This window comes from Kwoniella bestiolae, chromosome 1 (assembly GCF_000512585.2).
Source record: "Kwoniella bestiolae CBS 10118 chromosome 1, complete sequence".
Taxonomy (NCBI): Eukaryota; Fungi; Basidiomycota; class Tremellomycetes; order Tremellales; family Cryptococcaceae; genus Kwoniella; species Kwoniella bestiolae.
Genome location: NC_089241.1, coordinates 7,993,007 through 8,009,608, shown reverse-complemented (window position 1 = coordinate 8,009,608; position 16,602 = coordinate 7,993,007). Strand labels below are relative to the sequence as shown.

At 47.3% G+C, this 16,602-nt stretch overlaps 5 protein-coding genes across 5 annotated transcripts; 3 read left to right on the top strand and 2 right to left on the bottom strand.

Moving 5' to 3' along the window:
• Positions 1 to 95: 95 nt before the first annotated feature.
• Positions 96 to 5,114, bottom strand: I302_103000 (uncharacterized protein; the record flags this gene model as incomplete). Its single annotated transcript, XM_065869597.1, has 13 exons — positions 96 to 119; positions 191 to 273; positions 429 to 724; positions 803 to 930; positions 1,115 to 1,536; positions 1,594 to 1,661; positions 1,777 to 2,237; positions 2,308 to 2,425; positions 2,491 to 2,871; positions 2,958 to 3,782; positions 3,861 to 4,574; positions 4,669 to 4,742; positions 4,821 to 5,114. 13 exons carry the CDS (start codon positions 5,112 to 5,114, stop codon positions 96 to 98), a joined length of 3,888 nt encoding a protein of 1,295 aa, XP_065725669.1.
• Positions 5,115 to 5,517: 403 nt separating this feature from the next.
• Positions 5,518 to 6,768, top strand: I302_102999 (uncharacterized protein; the record flags this gene model as incomplete). Its single annotated transcript, XM_019188368.1, has 6 exons — positions 5,518 to 5,631; positions 5,745 to 5,849; positions 5,933 to 5,979; positions 6,104 to 6,215; positions 6,288 to 6,317; positions 6,406 to 6,768. 6 exons carry the CDS (start codon positions 5,518 to 5,520, stop codon positions 6,766 to 6,768), a joined length of 771 nt encoding a protein of 256 aa, XP_019051246.1.
• Positions 6,769 to 7,105: 337 nt separating this feature from the next.
• I302_102998 (uncharacterized protein) lies at positions 7,106 to 9,391 on the bottom strand (the record flags this gene model as incomplete). Its single annotated transcript, XM_019188367.2, has 6 exons — positions 7,106 to 7,476; positions 7,548 to 8,272; positions 8,351 to 8,689; positions 8,750 to 9,045; positions 9,103 to 9,181; positions 9,249 to 9,391. 6 exons carry the CDS (start codon positions 9,389 to 9,391, stop codon positions 7,106 to 7,108), a joined length of 1,953 nt encoding a protein of 650 aa, XP_019051245.2.
• A 527-nt stretch (positions 9,392 to 9,918) lies between these two features.
• Positions 9,919 to 12,567, top strand: I302_102997 (uncharacterized protein; the record flags this gene model as incomplete). Its single annotated transcript, XM_019188366.1, has 11 exons — positions 9,919 to 9,963; positions 10,028 to 10,044; positions 10,113 to 10,241; positions 10,320 to 11,059; positions 11,184 to 11,507; positions 11,599 to 11,664; positions 11,745 to 11,814; positions 11,889 to 12,072; positions 12,166 to 12,239; positions 12,322 to 12,399; positions 12,483 to 12,567. 11 exons carry the CDS (start codon positions 9,919 to 9,921, stop codon positions 12,565 to 12,567), a joined length of 1,812 nt encoding a protein of 603 aa, XP_019051244.1.
• Positions 12,568 to 13,188: 621 nt separating this feature from the next.
• Positions 13,189 to 16,372, top strand: I302_102996 (uncharacterized protein; the record flags this gene model as incomplete). Its single annotated transcript, XM_019188365.1, has 3 exons — positions 13,189 to 13,487; positions 13,666 to 13,950; positions 14,065 to 16,372. The coding sequence occupies 3 exons, from the start codon at positions 13,189 to 13,191 to the stop codon at positions 16,370 to 16,372; spliced, it is 2,892 nt and encodes a 963-aa protein (XP_019051243.1).
• Positions 16,373 to 16,602: the final 230 nt, after the last annotated feature.

Sequence of the window (16,602 nt, the reverse complement as noted above, 5' to 3'; positions counted from 1 at the left end):
GCTCTAAGCTCAAAGTAATTACGCTCGTACCCGTTTATAGAACCTGAATCATCAGTTAGCATAGGACAATCTAGTGTAGGAAGATAAATGAATACTCACAGGATATAAGCGGGACGTGACTGATCGTAAAACAAAGAACAGATATCAGCACCGATTGTAACTTCATTGATACGAATATGACCAAACTCACCACCACATCCTTCTCATGAGCTTTGGACACCTTCGAGTCTTCGCAGTACATCCACCCTTTACTTGATTTGACATACGCGGTGTCTAAGAGAGATGTATAAGCACAAGGTCAGCTCTGCGTGCTCGCCCCATCTGCCGTCATTACAGTCTCCCATGACGAACGGCACGCAGTGAAGCGAACATGACAGTACACCGTAGTGTGAGAGGGGAAAAGGAAGAGCGAAGTACAGCCAACTCACAATGCCCCGAACTCAACGTTCCCATATGATTACTAACCCCATACAAATCGTATTTGAACGGTCCAACCTGGCATCGCGGATCTTCCAAATCTTCTCTTCCCGTCTGTTGTCTTCTGGGTACATATCGAGTAAGGTCCAATGACTTCACAGGGAAAATAACGGGAGTTTCAGATTTATCCCAGAAGACCCCGTTTTGGGTGGTGAATCGTTTCAGTTGGATCAGGAGGACGGGTGGGAGTCGAGAAATTGTTAGTGTTTTGGATGCTCGGCGAGGGACTTTACATCGGGGGCAGTTCCTATAGATCCATATCAGCCTACAGCTCATACACCACGAGATTACATGCTGCGTAGAGGGATTTAACGGAGATACTCACCATGCATCTTCCTTCTCCATCACTTCTGCTTTGACGAACTCGTCGATCAACTCTTGGATGACAACTTTGGATTTTCCAGCGGGGACCGGGAGAGACATGTACATGAATGCGTCATATGTGGTCGAGGTCTGATGAGTCACGTCGTCAGCAAGGTGGTCCAGGCTCAATTCCAACCAAGTATCCCAGAAAGAGGCTGGACTGCCGGTCGTCGACCTAGCCCATCCTTACTTTGGGAGGCAAATCACCAAGACCAAAAGGGGTACAAACTCAAACAAATCACCAAAACCAAAAGGGCTAAAAACCCATACTCACCTTATGACAAGTCAGACACTCAAGCCTATTCCTATACTGCCCCTGAAACAAATCCACAATAAAACTATCGTTCCTCATTCTATAGATCTGCCATTCCTTCTCCGAAGCAATCTCAGGCGGCAACGTCTCAAGTTGAGCCTCCCGTTCGGGAGTCATCTCAACAGGCGGAGGCTTGTGTTTAACACGGTTCAGATCCTCGTGTAATCCATCAAGGACGAACGACAAGAACTCCTGAGAATCATGTTGGTCTGTACCTGAAAATTGAGATGCAAAAGTGATGATGTTTTTTCGGAATGTGACGGGAGATAGGAAGGTGTAGTCCTCTTTCCACAGTGCTTTGAGCAACTCCGCAAAGGCATTGGCGAGGTTACCTTTTGTTCCGAGGGGGTTGTATATGTTGATTGAGCGTTTATATGATCCGTCTACGTGCACCAATGTCAGCTCATGTGGGGGTACTAGTCTAGGACAAGCTAACATACCTAAGAAGAACGAGGTGAATGGATACGTCGCTGAGAGACATTGCAATGTCGAGTTCATGTAGCAAGTGCTATTGACGAAAGGTCAGCGTGTGATTAGCGATGGAGATTACATTCGAGCAAACGATCGGGCAAAACATAGAATGACGGTGAAGCCAAATACGCTAGTCTAGAGATGAAACTCACTTTCCCAAGTTCTTCAAACCCGTCAATCCCAAAACCACATCATTCCAATACCTAACCTCATCTCCCTCCCTCGCCACAAGATCCAAACCCCTAATACTACCACTCCTAACCACAGCAGGCCTCGTATCGTACCTGTCCATAGGCGAGATAGCCGCAGGTGGAGGCTGAGGAACCGTGGCGAGCGCATGAGCCTGGGGATAATCAATAGCGGGTCGAGGGGAAGATACTCCCGCTGAACCGGAGTATGCTTGTCCATGTTGGTCCAAGTAATCTGAGCGACGTCTTGCTCCTGGACCTGGATGGATGGATGCTTGAGGCGGTGCTGTGATGGGTGTAGCAGTAGACGAATAGTTGGATGGAGATCGGGTATGAGAGATTGGTGAGGGGGCGTATGATCGCGAAGGTTGGCCGGAGATGTAGGAGGATGGTTCGCCTGTCATTGATTGTGGGGCGTAGCCGAACTGAATGATACATGTACTTAGTACTGTTTTATCGAGTGTAGGTATAGGTAGTATAATAACATGAACTCACACTGTCCGTTATATTCTTGGCATAATGTGCAGATTGATACAGCGGCATATCCCTATTAGCTCTCTTAGTCAGATCCACCGAAGAACTAGGCGAAGTGACCTGATCAAGTCGAGGTGTACTATCATCGCGAAGACCAGATTCAACATGTACCCCTTACTCTTGTTGACAACAAACATTACTTACCTAGGAGTATATCCATTAGACTTCGGATTATAAGGTCTACCCTGCCCATTAACCTGAACCGACTGACTGTGCCCATGTCCATGTCCATGCTGAGCCATATAAGCTTGTTGATGCTTCGCCGCTCTCATCTTGATAAACTCCCTCCAAGCCTCATACCCTCCAACCAGCAATACAGGCGTCCTTTCTAATTTCTTTGTAAATTCATACTCATACACTGAATTCCATAATCTAGATGTCGGAGTGACTTTATCCTTGTTTGGCCAATTAGTCGAATTTGAATCGTATACCACTAAAAGATCAAATTGATTTCGATTGGCAAAGGCTTTTTGCTGGGCGGGAGGTGAGAGCGATAAGGAGTCTTCAAGTTTCTGTGAATTAATGCTAGAATATAACGAACAAAGGGGTTCAGATCAGTTCAGAATTCGATTGATCCGTCATCTATCCCAAAGGAGGTCCATACCACTCACCCATCTCGCATCAATACCGTTGGATCCATCCAGACTACATTCACTTTAGCACCTCTGGGTTCGTACTCCTTTCCTACATACCCCCTTTTGAAATCTTCCTCACTCCTTACATCTAGTAGAAGCACATCGACAGCTGGATTAAGGAAGTACGATCGAAGCTCATCAGGGGTCACTGAATTACTGAAAGGGAATTTCGGCTTTTTGAACTCCTGGCTATGCGGTATACCGTTGGTCTGAGGAGGTTGAGGTAAGGAGTTTCTGGTCCGCGGTGAAGGTTGTGTCTGACCTGGTGGAGGGGTAGGTACAGCCACGGGGAAAGTCAGATTAGGCAAGTTGGTTTCCCTCAGTCCTGCTGTCGGAGCGGTATCCCTGGTCACACCGTTAGGTGCTGAATCTTTGACAACGCCATTGGGCAAACCTGATCGAGATGGCGGTGGTATCGGAGCAGGTGGCCTGGAAGGATGTTTGTCTCCCCCATTTTCCAATATTGGTTCATCCGACAACAGATCCACATCTCCAGGTAACGTAGCTACGTTGGGTGTACTAGCAGGTCTCTTCAATCCAGCTCCAGCTTCAGGCATTGGAGGTGATAACGCCTTCTCATTACTGGGCGTATCTTCATGTTCTAATGGATTGATACTATCAGGTCGAGGGGGTGGGGGCGGTAATGGTAATCCAGGTCGATTTGACGGGGCTGAAGGTAAGGTAGGAAAGCTGGGGACGTCAGGTAAATTGATATCCGGCGATTCGCCACTTTCCTCCATTATCGGATTATGATGTGTGAATTTAGCTGACCCGTTCGGTAGCCCAGATTTGTCAGAAGTTCTGGATGATTGAATGGATGTTGACCATTGTGCGATTCGAGCGTTGGCTCGTTGTAAATCTTCGTCCTCGTCTTGGAACTGTTTGCCGAAGTCACTCAACGATGGGAAAGCTTTCTCGAAGTCTTTCAACGTGCCCGAAGAGGTATCTGCTTCGTTGTTTTCGGATTGAGCAGCGAGATTCCGAGACGTAAGTGATGATGGAATGGCAGGTAAAGGGGGTTTAGAAGGTCCCGCTGCAGGTGACGAAGTGGTGATAGTCGGTGGCTGAGGAGGATGAGTGGTCGTCACGGGAGAATGGTTGGTCAATGACGGAGCGGAAGGTAGTGGTCTATCACCCTCGATGGGGTTCGTGGACCGCCTAGATCGAGTAGAAGATCCAGTCTGATGAGCATTAATGGTTTTGTCTTCTTTGATCATTGGCGGTTTGACACCGGTAGAACCACTGCCTGACGGAGTAAGACTATGTAAGCTCGCACCAGATCCACTTCGTTCTCTATTACTGATAGGCTTGGTCGTCCTCAATGATCCGAGATTACCACCTGCGCTAGCTCCTGTGCCGTTGGGCTGTACTGGGTTGGATGGCGTGAGGGAGTGGATAGAGGTAGTGGGAGATGGTCGATTAGCGGTGACGTTGCTTGGTGAGGCAAGATCCTTGCTAAATCGTTTAGACGAATTTCCCACGTCCATTCCATGACCTCCGAGAGCCTTCATCCGATCTGCTATACTGCCCCCTCCTCTGATATCTGGGCCGGAGGGGCTACGTGATGGACCTGGGCGAGGGGATGGTATTGAGCTATGTGGAGAGTCAATAAAGTCAATTAGTCAATAGACAACCGATCAATGGGTCATGCACCATGATAAGGTAAAAGCGACCATCGTTTACTCACCCATTTGTCTCCACGTCCCTCTTCTTCAGCTGTTCTTTTATCTCTTTCGCTTTTACCAAAAACACATCATACGTCTAAACCATCGAACCCGTCAACCTCTTTTCGCCCTCATCGCAGACGAATGATGTATAATCTGCAGGAAGTGGACTCACCTCCCTGAAATCCTTTACCCTCTCACTCCAGTGTGGATCCGCCTTCTTAAGATCCCTCGACTTAGGGTGCATCTTGACAAAGCTATAAGCCTGACAACTCCTAGTGTACGCCAAGAACATCTCCTCCTTCTTCCCACCCCGTTCAGCCAGGATGGCAAGGTCGGCTTCATGTCTGGCACGGTCGAACCATTCTTTAGGGGATCGAGATTCCATGTCTTCATTGTATGATGCGAGGGACTGGAGGTCGGAGAAGAGGAGGGTGGAGAGCGGTGGGGTGGGAAGGGATCGTGACATCTTGGTGGGTCTAGTTCATGGGCGGTGGTGGTGGGGAAGGCCAAAATACGGGAGGGTTGTTTCGGCTGGGTGCAGTGATGTCTTTGCTATGATATGGACCCCTTGATGTTGCTTTGATGAGTGGTAGGCCTCTGTTGTAGATGTACAATGTTATACGATGGAGCAATGTGAATGTGCAGAGAAGAGAGTAGCCGGAGGTTGAATGTTGAGTAATAGTAGTAGAAGTAGATGAGGTTGAGTTAATGTGTCATCGCCGCCCAACCTCACTCTACCATACCTGATCCAGGCACGCATATAAAAGTACCAAACTACATCACCACCATACCACACCATAAACACCATCATCTCTCTCTCTTTCTCACCTTCTACTAACCCTATCAAGTATCAGCCCCCACAACCCAACATGCCAGCATCATATCCAGTACCTACCCAGATGGTACAGCAATTATGGGGTAGATTCATCACTTTCCTAATGCGTTCATACCCCATGAAGGATCTTCCTCTGAACATCCGACCGGTGAGTGCGGTCCGTCTTCATCTACTGTGTATGATCATAAGGGGTGTAGTGATGAAGAGGAGGTATTGCAGCACTACATCAAAAGCCTCATGCTGATATGTCTTGGAGTATAGGGAATGATATTCGCAACTGCCATATGGATAATCATACTAGGTATATTAGGTATGGCCCCCTTACCCGAATTACCAGTCAATGACAAGGCATTGCATTTCTTCGGGGTGAGTGGGATTGGGCCTATCACAACAACATGTGTATCGTTATCCCAGATATATGCTGAATACAATTTATAATTCTCATGTAGCTCGGCTTCGCTACGTATTTGATTTATTTCATACTAGAAGTCCCAGAGTAGGTCTACGTCGTCCGTGCTTTCATACCGGAACACATATCCTACTACATCAATAACAACGTTAAATTTCCACCTGGTCAAGAATGAATGAATTGAGCTGAATCCTAGTCTTGATGTACTCAGCGGCGCAGGTAAACGAATATGGTACATCCGTCGAGCACCTTTACTATTCACACTGGTAACTGCCTTCTTCGTTGGTGGGATTATAAGTGAATTCATACAAAGCTTATTACCTGTGAGTGAGCGTATACCATCGGATTCAAATTATCAGACTGTCCCGCTGATGTTCAATTAATGTTGTGTGCAGTGGAAAGAATTCCAATTCGGTGATATAGTAGTGAGTGCGCAACACCCTTCTCATCTCTGCCAACCCCTCACCTCCTATACAGTTTATACAGTTAGACTGACCCCCACCCAAAAACCAGGCAAACCTCCTCGGCTCAACACTCTTCCTGTACCTCGCTCACCTAACACACCAGCGGAACCAACGCAAACTCGAGCTCTCTTCGCTCTATGAGCCGCTCACCGAACAGGGTTCTTCGACATACAGAGATGCTCAAGGTAGGAGACATCAGTTCAACGCCTCTTCCCTGGATGAGGAGCAGCCTCCGAGGGTGGATGGGGCGGTGTATGGTGGGGCGGGGAATAGGGCGAGGCAGGGAAGTAATGTCTGGGATGACGAGTCGGATCAGGATAGAAGTTCGCAGGATACCGCCCGGGGAGGGGGAGGGGTGTTCGAGCTGGGGGATGAGGATGATGAGAGTACACCGGTTAGTGGGAAGAGGTAGTTTCCGAATACAATGATACGAGTTACATGAAATATGGGATTTAATGTGTATACGAACAGAACGAATGATTGATCTTGGATGGGGGAAAATATCATTGACAGTCACTACAGCTTTATCGCTTCGTCTGTTAGGCTACCATAAGTGAACACTGGAACTGGACTGACCAAGATTCAATGACCTCCCTGTTTCATATCATCTCTAAAGCTCAGAAACGTAATCGCTACTCGTACAGTTGATCTGGTACTCAATAAAGATACATACTCAAAGCAATCATACAACGGTTATCAGACAAACAAGCGTGAACGATTTACCGTCCATAATCTCGACTTCTGTTAAATCACTTCATAGGCGTCTCAGGAATCATCTCCCGCCCTCCTCTCCCCCTCCCCTCCTCCTCCTCATCCTCATCATCAGTCAGCTCCCACAACTCCCCCAGCGGATCATCGCTCTCGCTCCCATCTCCGGCAGCTATCCCACCAAGAGGTAATACATCCGTACGAGCGATTCGCGACGGAGCAACAGGCGTCTCGGCAATGAAGTTTGGTCTAGGGGTGGGTTGTTCTTCCTGAATAGGGGTTGGTGGGATCCAATGGGGTTGTGCTTGACTTTGGGACTGGGATCGGAAGAAGGGGTTTTGGTATGATCGTGGTTTGGAGGGTGTAGCTAGGATTAGGGTGTTGGGTTGGGATTGAGATTGGGGCTGGGACTCTGTCATACAAGCAAATATGTTATCATCCATGAGGCCACCGCATACATTCGCAGATCAAACAACCACTCACCCTCCATAGAACCCTTCCTCATCGCATCCCGCTCCCTCCCTCCACTAGTCTTCCTACCCAACAACCCGAACCTCCCCTGCGACTGAATCTGACTTTCATCCTTCATATCCGTCCTCTTACTTGACATGCTCCTCCGCATCAGTCCCACTTCCCTGCCCTTGAACAGGTCCTTCCCACTACTTTGATTCCTTACTAACCCCTTCTTATTCGTCGGACCATGACCACCAAGAGCTGCAGTTGATATCGACCTCGACAAGCTATCTGACCTACCGGGCATAGGGTGAGGGTGTGGGTGTGGGTCGATAGATTGTGATCTAGATCTGGACCTTCTCATACCCATTCCACCGATATTATGCAAACTCTCACTGCCCGTAGTAGCTCTCGACAGACTCCGCTTCATCCCCAGACTCGTATCTCTAGGAGGTGGTGATTCTCTGAACGAGCCATTCTCGGAAGGTGCCCTTGAGCCAGCTCTGGAGGATACTCGTGATATACCCCGCCCTTCATTGGATATTGACCTAGGTCTCTCGAAGGGTATAGGTGGGGGCGGGATAAGGGAGTCTTTACTGTTGGGTAATGGTCTTGTTAATTTCGGTTTACGAGGTTTCTTCGTGGATGTGGAAGTTGAGGACGATATGGGCGGAGGAAGGAGTCTAGGTGGTAGAGGGTGGCCGAATACTTTTTGATGGAATGTGGAACAGAGATCGGGTTGTTTAGGTAGAAAGCTGTTCCGCGAAATCTCATTCCATCAGTGATATGTAGTCTTGAGATGAGGCTAAAACTTCGATTGGGATGAGGCTCACTATGGAAGCATGACGGTCTTCCAAAACCTTCCTAGCATGTTTGCTATACTATTCTCCTCTGCTTTCCCCTTCCCCTTTCCATTTGCCTTTACATCACCATCTGAGGATGAGAGACCCAAGCCCAACCCCAGTTCCGAGACCGCCTGCCAGACGCTCAAACGGTCCATCAGTAGATCTAGAGCCGTTTTGGGATCTTCAGCTGGGTTCACGGAAGTAGGCGAGTCCATTTCAGATCGCGATAAATGTTTACTTCGTTTCCTCTTCTTGCTTGTAATCGCGGGAGATGCGGGAGGAGGATAGGTAAAGTAGAGAAGGAGTAAGATCATCTGCATCAGAATCCTAGACATGTCCCATCAGCTCATCTCCAGTGACTTACGCATGAGGGTTGAACTAACTCACTCTCTCTTCTCCAACTCGTCACTTATTTTCTTAGGTGTAGGTATGATACCCTCGTCTAATGCTTTTCTACTTCCCAATCGTAGCTCGAGTGCGAATTTGATTACATTCTGTTCAACCTGACTGATACCCTCAGAGAGGTTCGTCGATGATAAGAGGGGTAAGATGAGTTTCCTATGTCTATGTTCGATCTGAGGTAAGCACAGGAGAAGGGGTTTGAGCAGTCCTCCTATGTCGGGATTTGGGGTGTTGATGAGTTTGAAAAGGTCGGCTGTGAATCCTGATAATGGAGATAACGTCTATGGAGCCCATCAGCCCAGCTCAGCTCAACTCAAGCGCAGTCAACATGGACCCACCTCAGACAGATACAACGTCTCATAATACCTTCTCTTGACGAACTCCTCGATGGACTCTTGCGAGAAAGTACTTGCGCCACTGTAGGTTGAAGTGCACTTCGTGTATAAGCTATGCTCATGAGACGGTGTGGGATTTGACAGCTCACGCGATTTGGAATGGCCAATCTGCACCGGCAGCGAGAGATTTGGAGGGGAGATTCAAAGGGCAAGAGAGGTCCAAGGTGAATGGCATTTGTGTTATGCTGTTTGGTCCGGCCATAGGAAGCGGCGACTCTACCAGTGTTGACATACTGTGTATAAACCCCTTCCAGCCCAGTTGGTCGATCTGAGGTGGTGATCCTATCTTGTCATGAGATGAGGTTGATCGTGTACGTGTACGATGATGCTTGAGGTACACGTCAGCGAGATGAACATGAACATGACATCTTTCGTCTTCCATCTTTCATCTTTTGAGGTTGAGGTTAGACGCGTCGAACGGTAGCCAGGCACCATCTGGCCATACGCATGCCTATTTGCTTGTCAATGTTCCTCTTTTCATTGGACGACACAACTAGGCATGCGATCCAAACGAACAAAGAGGATTTTTTCAGCTTTTTCGTCGCCGCTGCCTCTTTCGTCACTTTGGGCTATCGTCGAAAATATCAATCATTTTCAGCTATATATCAAATACTCTTATCCTCTACACTCTCGCACTCGGATCAACACTCATCAAGGCATCCTCAACTACGGACAGAAGTCGAGCTAGGAGGTTGAAAGATATCATCTAGGTGCATAGCTAGAACAATCAAACAGAGGGAATAGGGGGAATTAGCCAAAATGTCTGATAAATTGACTCGTGTAGCTATCGTCTCAGACGACAAGGTGAGTGACTGGACAGTTTATTTGAGATGAACTGTGAGACTGATAAGCTGTTTAATATGTTCAGTGCAAACCTAAGAAATGGTGAGCTAGCACTTTCTTGTACTCGTCGTATATCACGCTCTGCTGACATCTCCAACCTCCTTTCATAGTCGACAGGAATGTAAACGATCATGTCCGGTAGTCAAGATGGGTAAATTGTGTATCGAGGTGAACCCTACGGATAAGAAGGCATTCATCTCTGAGGAACTGTGTATCGGTTGTGGTATCTGTGTGAAGAAGTGAGTTGCAGCTCGTTTGCCAACTTGAGGTCGAGTCGTCATTGCTAGATACTGACTATTTCCTTCTATCCAAACCAGATGCCCATTCGAAGCCATCCAGATCCTCAACTTACCTACCAACCTCGAATCCCACGTAACCCACAGATACAACGCCAACGCCTTCAAGCTCCATCGTCTCCCCACCCCTCGTCCAGGTCAAGTCCTAGGTCTAGTAGGAACGAACGGTATTGGAAAATCCACCGCATTGAAAGTCCTCAGTGGGAAATTGAAGCCTAACTTGGGTAGATACGATGACCCACCAGAATGGCAGGAGATCCTAAAATATTTTAGAGGATCGGAGCTGCAAAATTTCTTTACCAAGGTTCTAGAAGATGATATCAAGGCAGTTACGAAACCTCAGTATGTGGACCAAATCCCCAGATCAATCAAGATACCAAATATGACCGTTGGGAAGATGTTTGACAAACAATCCGAATTACCTAATCGAGAACAATTGGAGGAAGATTTGGAATTGACTCACTTGCAAGATAGAGAAGTTGGACAGTTATCTGGTGGAGAGTTACAGAGATTCGCGATCGCCATCGCTGGTGTGAGGAAGGCGGATATCTACATGTTTGACGAACCTTCCTCGTATCTCGATATTAGACAACGTATCGCCGCGGCCAAGGTTATCCGAGGATTGGTGACTGCTACGAACTATGTGATTGTTGTGGAGCACGATTTGGCCACTTTGGATTATCTTTCGGACTTCATTTGTGTGCTTTATGGTGTGCCGGGTACTTATGGGGTTGTTACTATGCCTTACTCGGTCAGGGAAGGTGAGTTGGACGTCTCTTCGACTACTACATGACTCCTTCGACATCATCTCGACCCACAATGTATGAATAAATGATTCAGCAGGTAGAGACTGATTGAGCTAATTCATCTCGTCTGCTGTAACAGGTATCAATATCTTCCTGGACGGTATGATCCCCACTGAAAACCTTCGATTCAGAGATGAATCCCTCACGTTCAAAATCGCCGAGACCGTCGACGAAACCCTTGCACCCAAGATGAAATCATACCATTATCCCAAGATGACCAAGACGTTGGGTAATTTCAAGCTTCACGTCGAGCAAGGTTCATTCTCTGATTCGGAGATCGTCGTGCTGTTGGGTGAGAACGGTATGGGTAAGACCACGTTGGTACAGCTGTTGGGCGGGAAGATGGATCCGGATGATGTCAAGGATAAGATCGAATTGAGGGTGTCGATGAAGCCTCAGACTAGTAAGTTGGCCCGGTCCCATACTCCCATTATCGCTGGCTCTAACTGGAAGGGAATGAATCATCGGCTGAGCATGCTTTCTGTCTTGTATAGTTTCACCCAAGTTCCCTGGTTCAGTTAGAATGTTGTTATTGAAGAGGATCAAAGCTATGTTCATGCGTGAGTTGCCGTTATCCTTTATCCTTTCTCGACTCATCGTAATTTTTCGAAATATGTACTGATTACTTCGGTACAATCAGACCCCCAATTCAACTCCGACGTCATCAAACCTATGAACCTCGAACCAATCATGGACCAAGACGTACAGACGTGAGTCATTCTCATCAACTATCGTTATATCGCCAAAACCGTAAAGTGACGTAGCTGATAATGTCTCTTATCAGATTATCCGGAGGAGAGTTACAAAGAGTTGCCATCTGTTTGGTGTTGGGTGTTCCAGCCGACGTATTGCTCATTGACGAACCTTCGGCGTACTTGGATTCGGAACAACGTATCTTGGCTTCCAAGGTTATCAAGAAGTTTGTGATGAGTTCGAAGAGGACTGCTTTCATTGTTGAACACGATTTTGTGAGTGCTACGTTTCATACAATTTATACTATCCTGCTCGCCCAAAAATACCCGATACAAATTACAATGATGCTGATCTGCGATTCATTATAGATCATGGCTACTTATCTTGCCGATCGAGTTATTTTGTTCGAAGGTACCCCCGGTAAAGAATCTACTGCCAACAAGTGAGTATCAAATGATCACCTCTTGCGTGTACATATATCTAGACACATGGTTGAATGCTGACTATGTTTTGTCCGATGGTAGACCCGAAGGTTTGCTGACTGGTATGAACAAATTCCTGAAATCGCTTGATATCACCTTCCGAAGGGATCCTACCAACTTGTCAGTTTATTTCTTCTATCTACAGATTGTATTATGTTTCAAACAGAAAGGACTGTGCTGATATTTCATGACGCTACCCACAGCCGACCACGTATCAACAAGATGGATTCGCTCAAGGACAAGGAACAAAAAGCGGCTGGATCGTTCTTCTTCGTTGATAGCGATTAAGCGGTGGTGTAGCGTGGGTTGGTCGGCTGTCTCTCGTTTGAGATAGACATTTAAGAGGAACACAGAGGCTAAAAATGTGGTCTTCACGATCCATCATAGCATTTTTCATGTTTTATAATTCATAGAACCAGAAGTCATAGAACAGATCAAAGTGGACTCGGGTTTAGGGTCGAGATTTGTTTATTTTATATTCGTGTTCTGAGTTGATCGATTATGCAATGCATTTGATACCCTTTCTGATCTGGACATGCAGCTGGGATGTTGATACGAATGCAACGCACTCGTCCTCAATTTGCCATGATATAGGTGAAAGATGGGTTTCCGATGGAAGTGAGCGAATGAACCAAAACAATGAGAATATGAGAATTGACCTTCGTAGCTTGAACATGATGAAGACCACTGCGCACACTACGAGGATATTCATCACATTGTCTTATCCATTATATATATCACATATCGACATCAGTTAGCCTGCGGAACATACCCAGCACGACGAGCAGCCTCACACCACGGTGTAGGCAGACAACAACAGAGCAGGTCAACGCATCCTGAAAAATCCATCTTGCCCTGCAACTCCGACCCACCACACCTCCCCAGCTCATTCATGCAATCTCCTACGAAATGTCATTCTCCCTCCCCTCCTCACCAAAGATCAAATCAGTCTTCACCTCCTCATCCAATTCCAAATCTACTCAACATGCCCAACAACCCTCACCGCCCATCGCCCTTCTCCCATCCACGCATCCACTTATAGCAGAACTCACCTCGTTGAGACAACAATTAGCGGCATACCAAAAGGCAGCTCATCAAGCTTCGATACAACTTCAGGGGGTTAGGTTGGAGCTTGCGTTGAGTAAGGAGAAGGAGGAGAGATGGGGGAGGGAGAAAGAGGGGCTGGAGAGGGAGGTTGAGGTCTTAAGGTGGGTCTATAGTCCCTCTCTCCTTCCCTCATGCCGTTTTTCCCCTCCATACGTCTATACCTATCTATCTGTCAGTCTCATCGTCGTATACGTATGACAGACGAGCTCAGCTTCGGAGGCGATACCTGCTCTACATGTAACTGAGCGACGTAATGCTAACCCTCCATTCCATGCACAGATTAAACCCCCTCCCACCCACACCACTACCAACTTCCAACGCACTCACGGAACTATCCTTAGCCCATCGCCGACTATCCTCGAAATTAGATCTGACAGAGACGGAGCTCAGCTCGACGAAATTGGAGTTGAGTAAGTTGCAGCTGGAGCTACAGAGGGTGAATAAGGAGAGAGATGGGGATAGGGCTATTATCAATGAGTTGAGGAGGACAGAGGAAGATAGGGAGGAGGAGCTGGAGTGGGAGAAGGGGGAGAGGAAGAAGGCAGAGGAGATGAAGAAGCTTTGGTGAGTCCAGACTGGCCGGGACGTAAGGAAAGCGAAACAAAACCGGATCCCATCTGGAATAGGAGGATCAGGGGTATATCATCCATGTCGAATATCTGCTTATATCGTTCGCAGCGACCTCGCATTGGATGAGTATCGTACACTCGTACATTCCCTCGATCCTACGGCTGTACCTCCCTCGACACCGTCCAAAACTACCTCCTCGATATTCCATACACCGTCATTACAGCGTCTGTCTCTCGATGGGGAAAGCCAAATGCCAACCTCAACGGATGACCTCCAGACACCTCCATTGACCACCACTTCTACCACACTCACCTCACCTATACCCGTATCGCCCGGGGAGGTGATCTCAAACTTGTTGATAGGGCAAAAGGGTGTCCAACAATTATTCCAAGATTTCACCGAGTTCCTGATCTCAAAGGATAAGCATATACATTTTCTAGAACAGAAAGTCGAAGAGCTGGAACATTCTTCTAAAGTGGCCATTGAACAGCTGGAGAGCGAATCGAAGCTCAGGGTGGAAGCTGAGAACGAAAGAGATAAGGCTCTGCGTGACGATGAGAGCGCCTCCAAAGTCGTAGAAAGGTATATGACCTTTACTCAGAAGACTCATCAAACCCTTCATATACACTTGAACAACCTCCGTTCTCGGTCCAACGCCACTTCCTCGACACTACGAAATCAACTGAACAATGTCAAGAGTGAATTAGTACTGGAGCGAGAGAAGAGCACAAAGTTGCATGAGAAATTCGATGATCTCCTTCAAAGTTTTTTGAGAGAATCGACGGGTCGAAGAAGAGAGATATCATTGAGGTTGAAATTGATAAGTAATCAGGAGAAGATGGAGAGTGAATTTGAGAAATGGTTGAACAAGGTTGAGAAGATACGTAATGATATTGAGGGGGTTGTGGTCGAACCTGATATTCTCGAGGGCCTTTTGGATGAGGTCATAGATATCATCTCTTCCGCGGCGGAGAAGGAGAAGGGGAGGCGAGGGAACGATAAAAGTAGATCATGGAGGGGTCTAGGTGGGATACTCGACAAGAAGAATAGGTTGAAGAAAGAGAATGGTGTGGAGAGGAACTATCAGGAGGAGTCTTTGGCTAGGATATTGCTGGCTGAGGAATTGGTAACGACGCTGGTTGCGGATCTGCAAGATGAGACTGAGAAGCGGATGGAACTTGAACGGCAGAGGGTGGAGTGGTTGGCTAAAGATGCGATTGGGGGTGTGAAAGTTGAGGACGAGGAGGAAGAGGGGGAAGATGGGCATGTGGTATTTGATTTGGATGATGCCGAGCATGGGCATGCTGGTGGTGAGAAGGGTCCTGGATCTGCTCAAGATGAGGGCCCTCATCATTCGGATCAAACAGGCGATAAGACATTTGTGTCGGAAGAAGAAGAAAATGATAACAACCAGATAACAACAACATTACAGCCCATATCAGCAGAAATTGCCCCTCCCACACCGATCTCACCAATCATTGAACCGTCCCCCCTAATCACCCAACTAAAAGAGATGTTCGAACCCATAACCGCCCGTTACTCGCCCTTACAAAAGACACTACACGACCTGTCCCATTCCCTCAGCGGTCTTCGAAGCAGTCTACCAACGCTCGATCAAACCCCTCCTACCAATTCTACATCACCTAAATCCAATCGAAAATCACATTTCCTCCATCTCTCGAAACTCCCTCCATTACCTATACATACCTCTTCTGGAAGTCACGATCCGATTATGCTTTCGATTTTGGAAGGTTTGCACGAAGTGATTGAAGATGCTCGAGTGGACGTTGAGATTGCTCTGGCAGATCATGAGAGGGTATACAGGGGGTTTGAGGCGTTGTTGAATGTGGGTAAGGGCAAGAACACTCAAAGCATGATGCATGAAATAAGGGAATATACAGCTTCGAAAGAGAAGGGTAATGATGAGGGGTATAGGAGGTTGGAAGGGAGGATAGCGGGTATCGAAAGTGATTTAACGGAGATCAAAAAGGTCATCCATTCTTCTCAGATTGAGGGTCTCTCCGGTACAACCGACCAGGACGGAGAGAAGAAGAGTAAAAGTATATGGGATAAGATTGAATTGAAAACTATTACGATCCCCTCTAATCCCACCAAATCATTCTTCGGGGTATCACCCATATCATCGCCATTACCTTCTTCACCCCTTTTCGAGGGATTGCCCCATTCTCCGCTGGATGGACCCATCGCGATGGGACGAAGGACATCCAACATGTTTTCGACGGTTGGGAACGTCTCGAGATCGTTTGGGAGCTCGGTGATTGGGGCGCCTAGACGGGTCAGTGATCTTGCGACGGGGCTGTATAGGCCTGATACGGCTGGTCATAGGAAACAAGATCAGGATCAGGAGGAACAGGCTGGTTTGGTAGCTAGGGTGGATGAGGATGATGTGGAGTAGACCAGGCGAGGGATTGCAGGGATCCTTGGGGTTATAGGGAAAGGGTGTGTTCCTGCTCGTTGCGTTCTGAGTAGGATAGAATAAAGTAAAGTACTTGGTAGTCTTACGATAGATAATTCTCTTAATGAACTGTAACTGAATAATGATGACTGATAATGCAATGCATGTGATAGAGACTATATCTCAATGATTATACGTATCACATCTAGTCTTGCGAAACTGATCCGTCC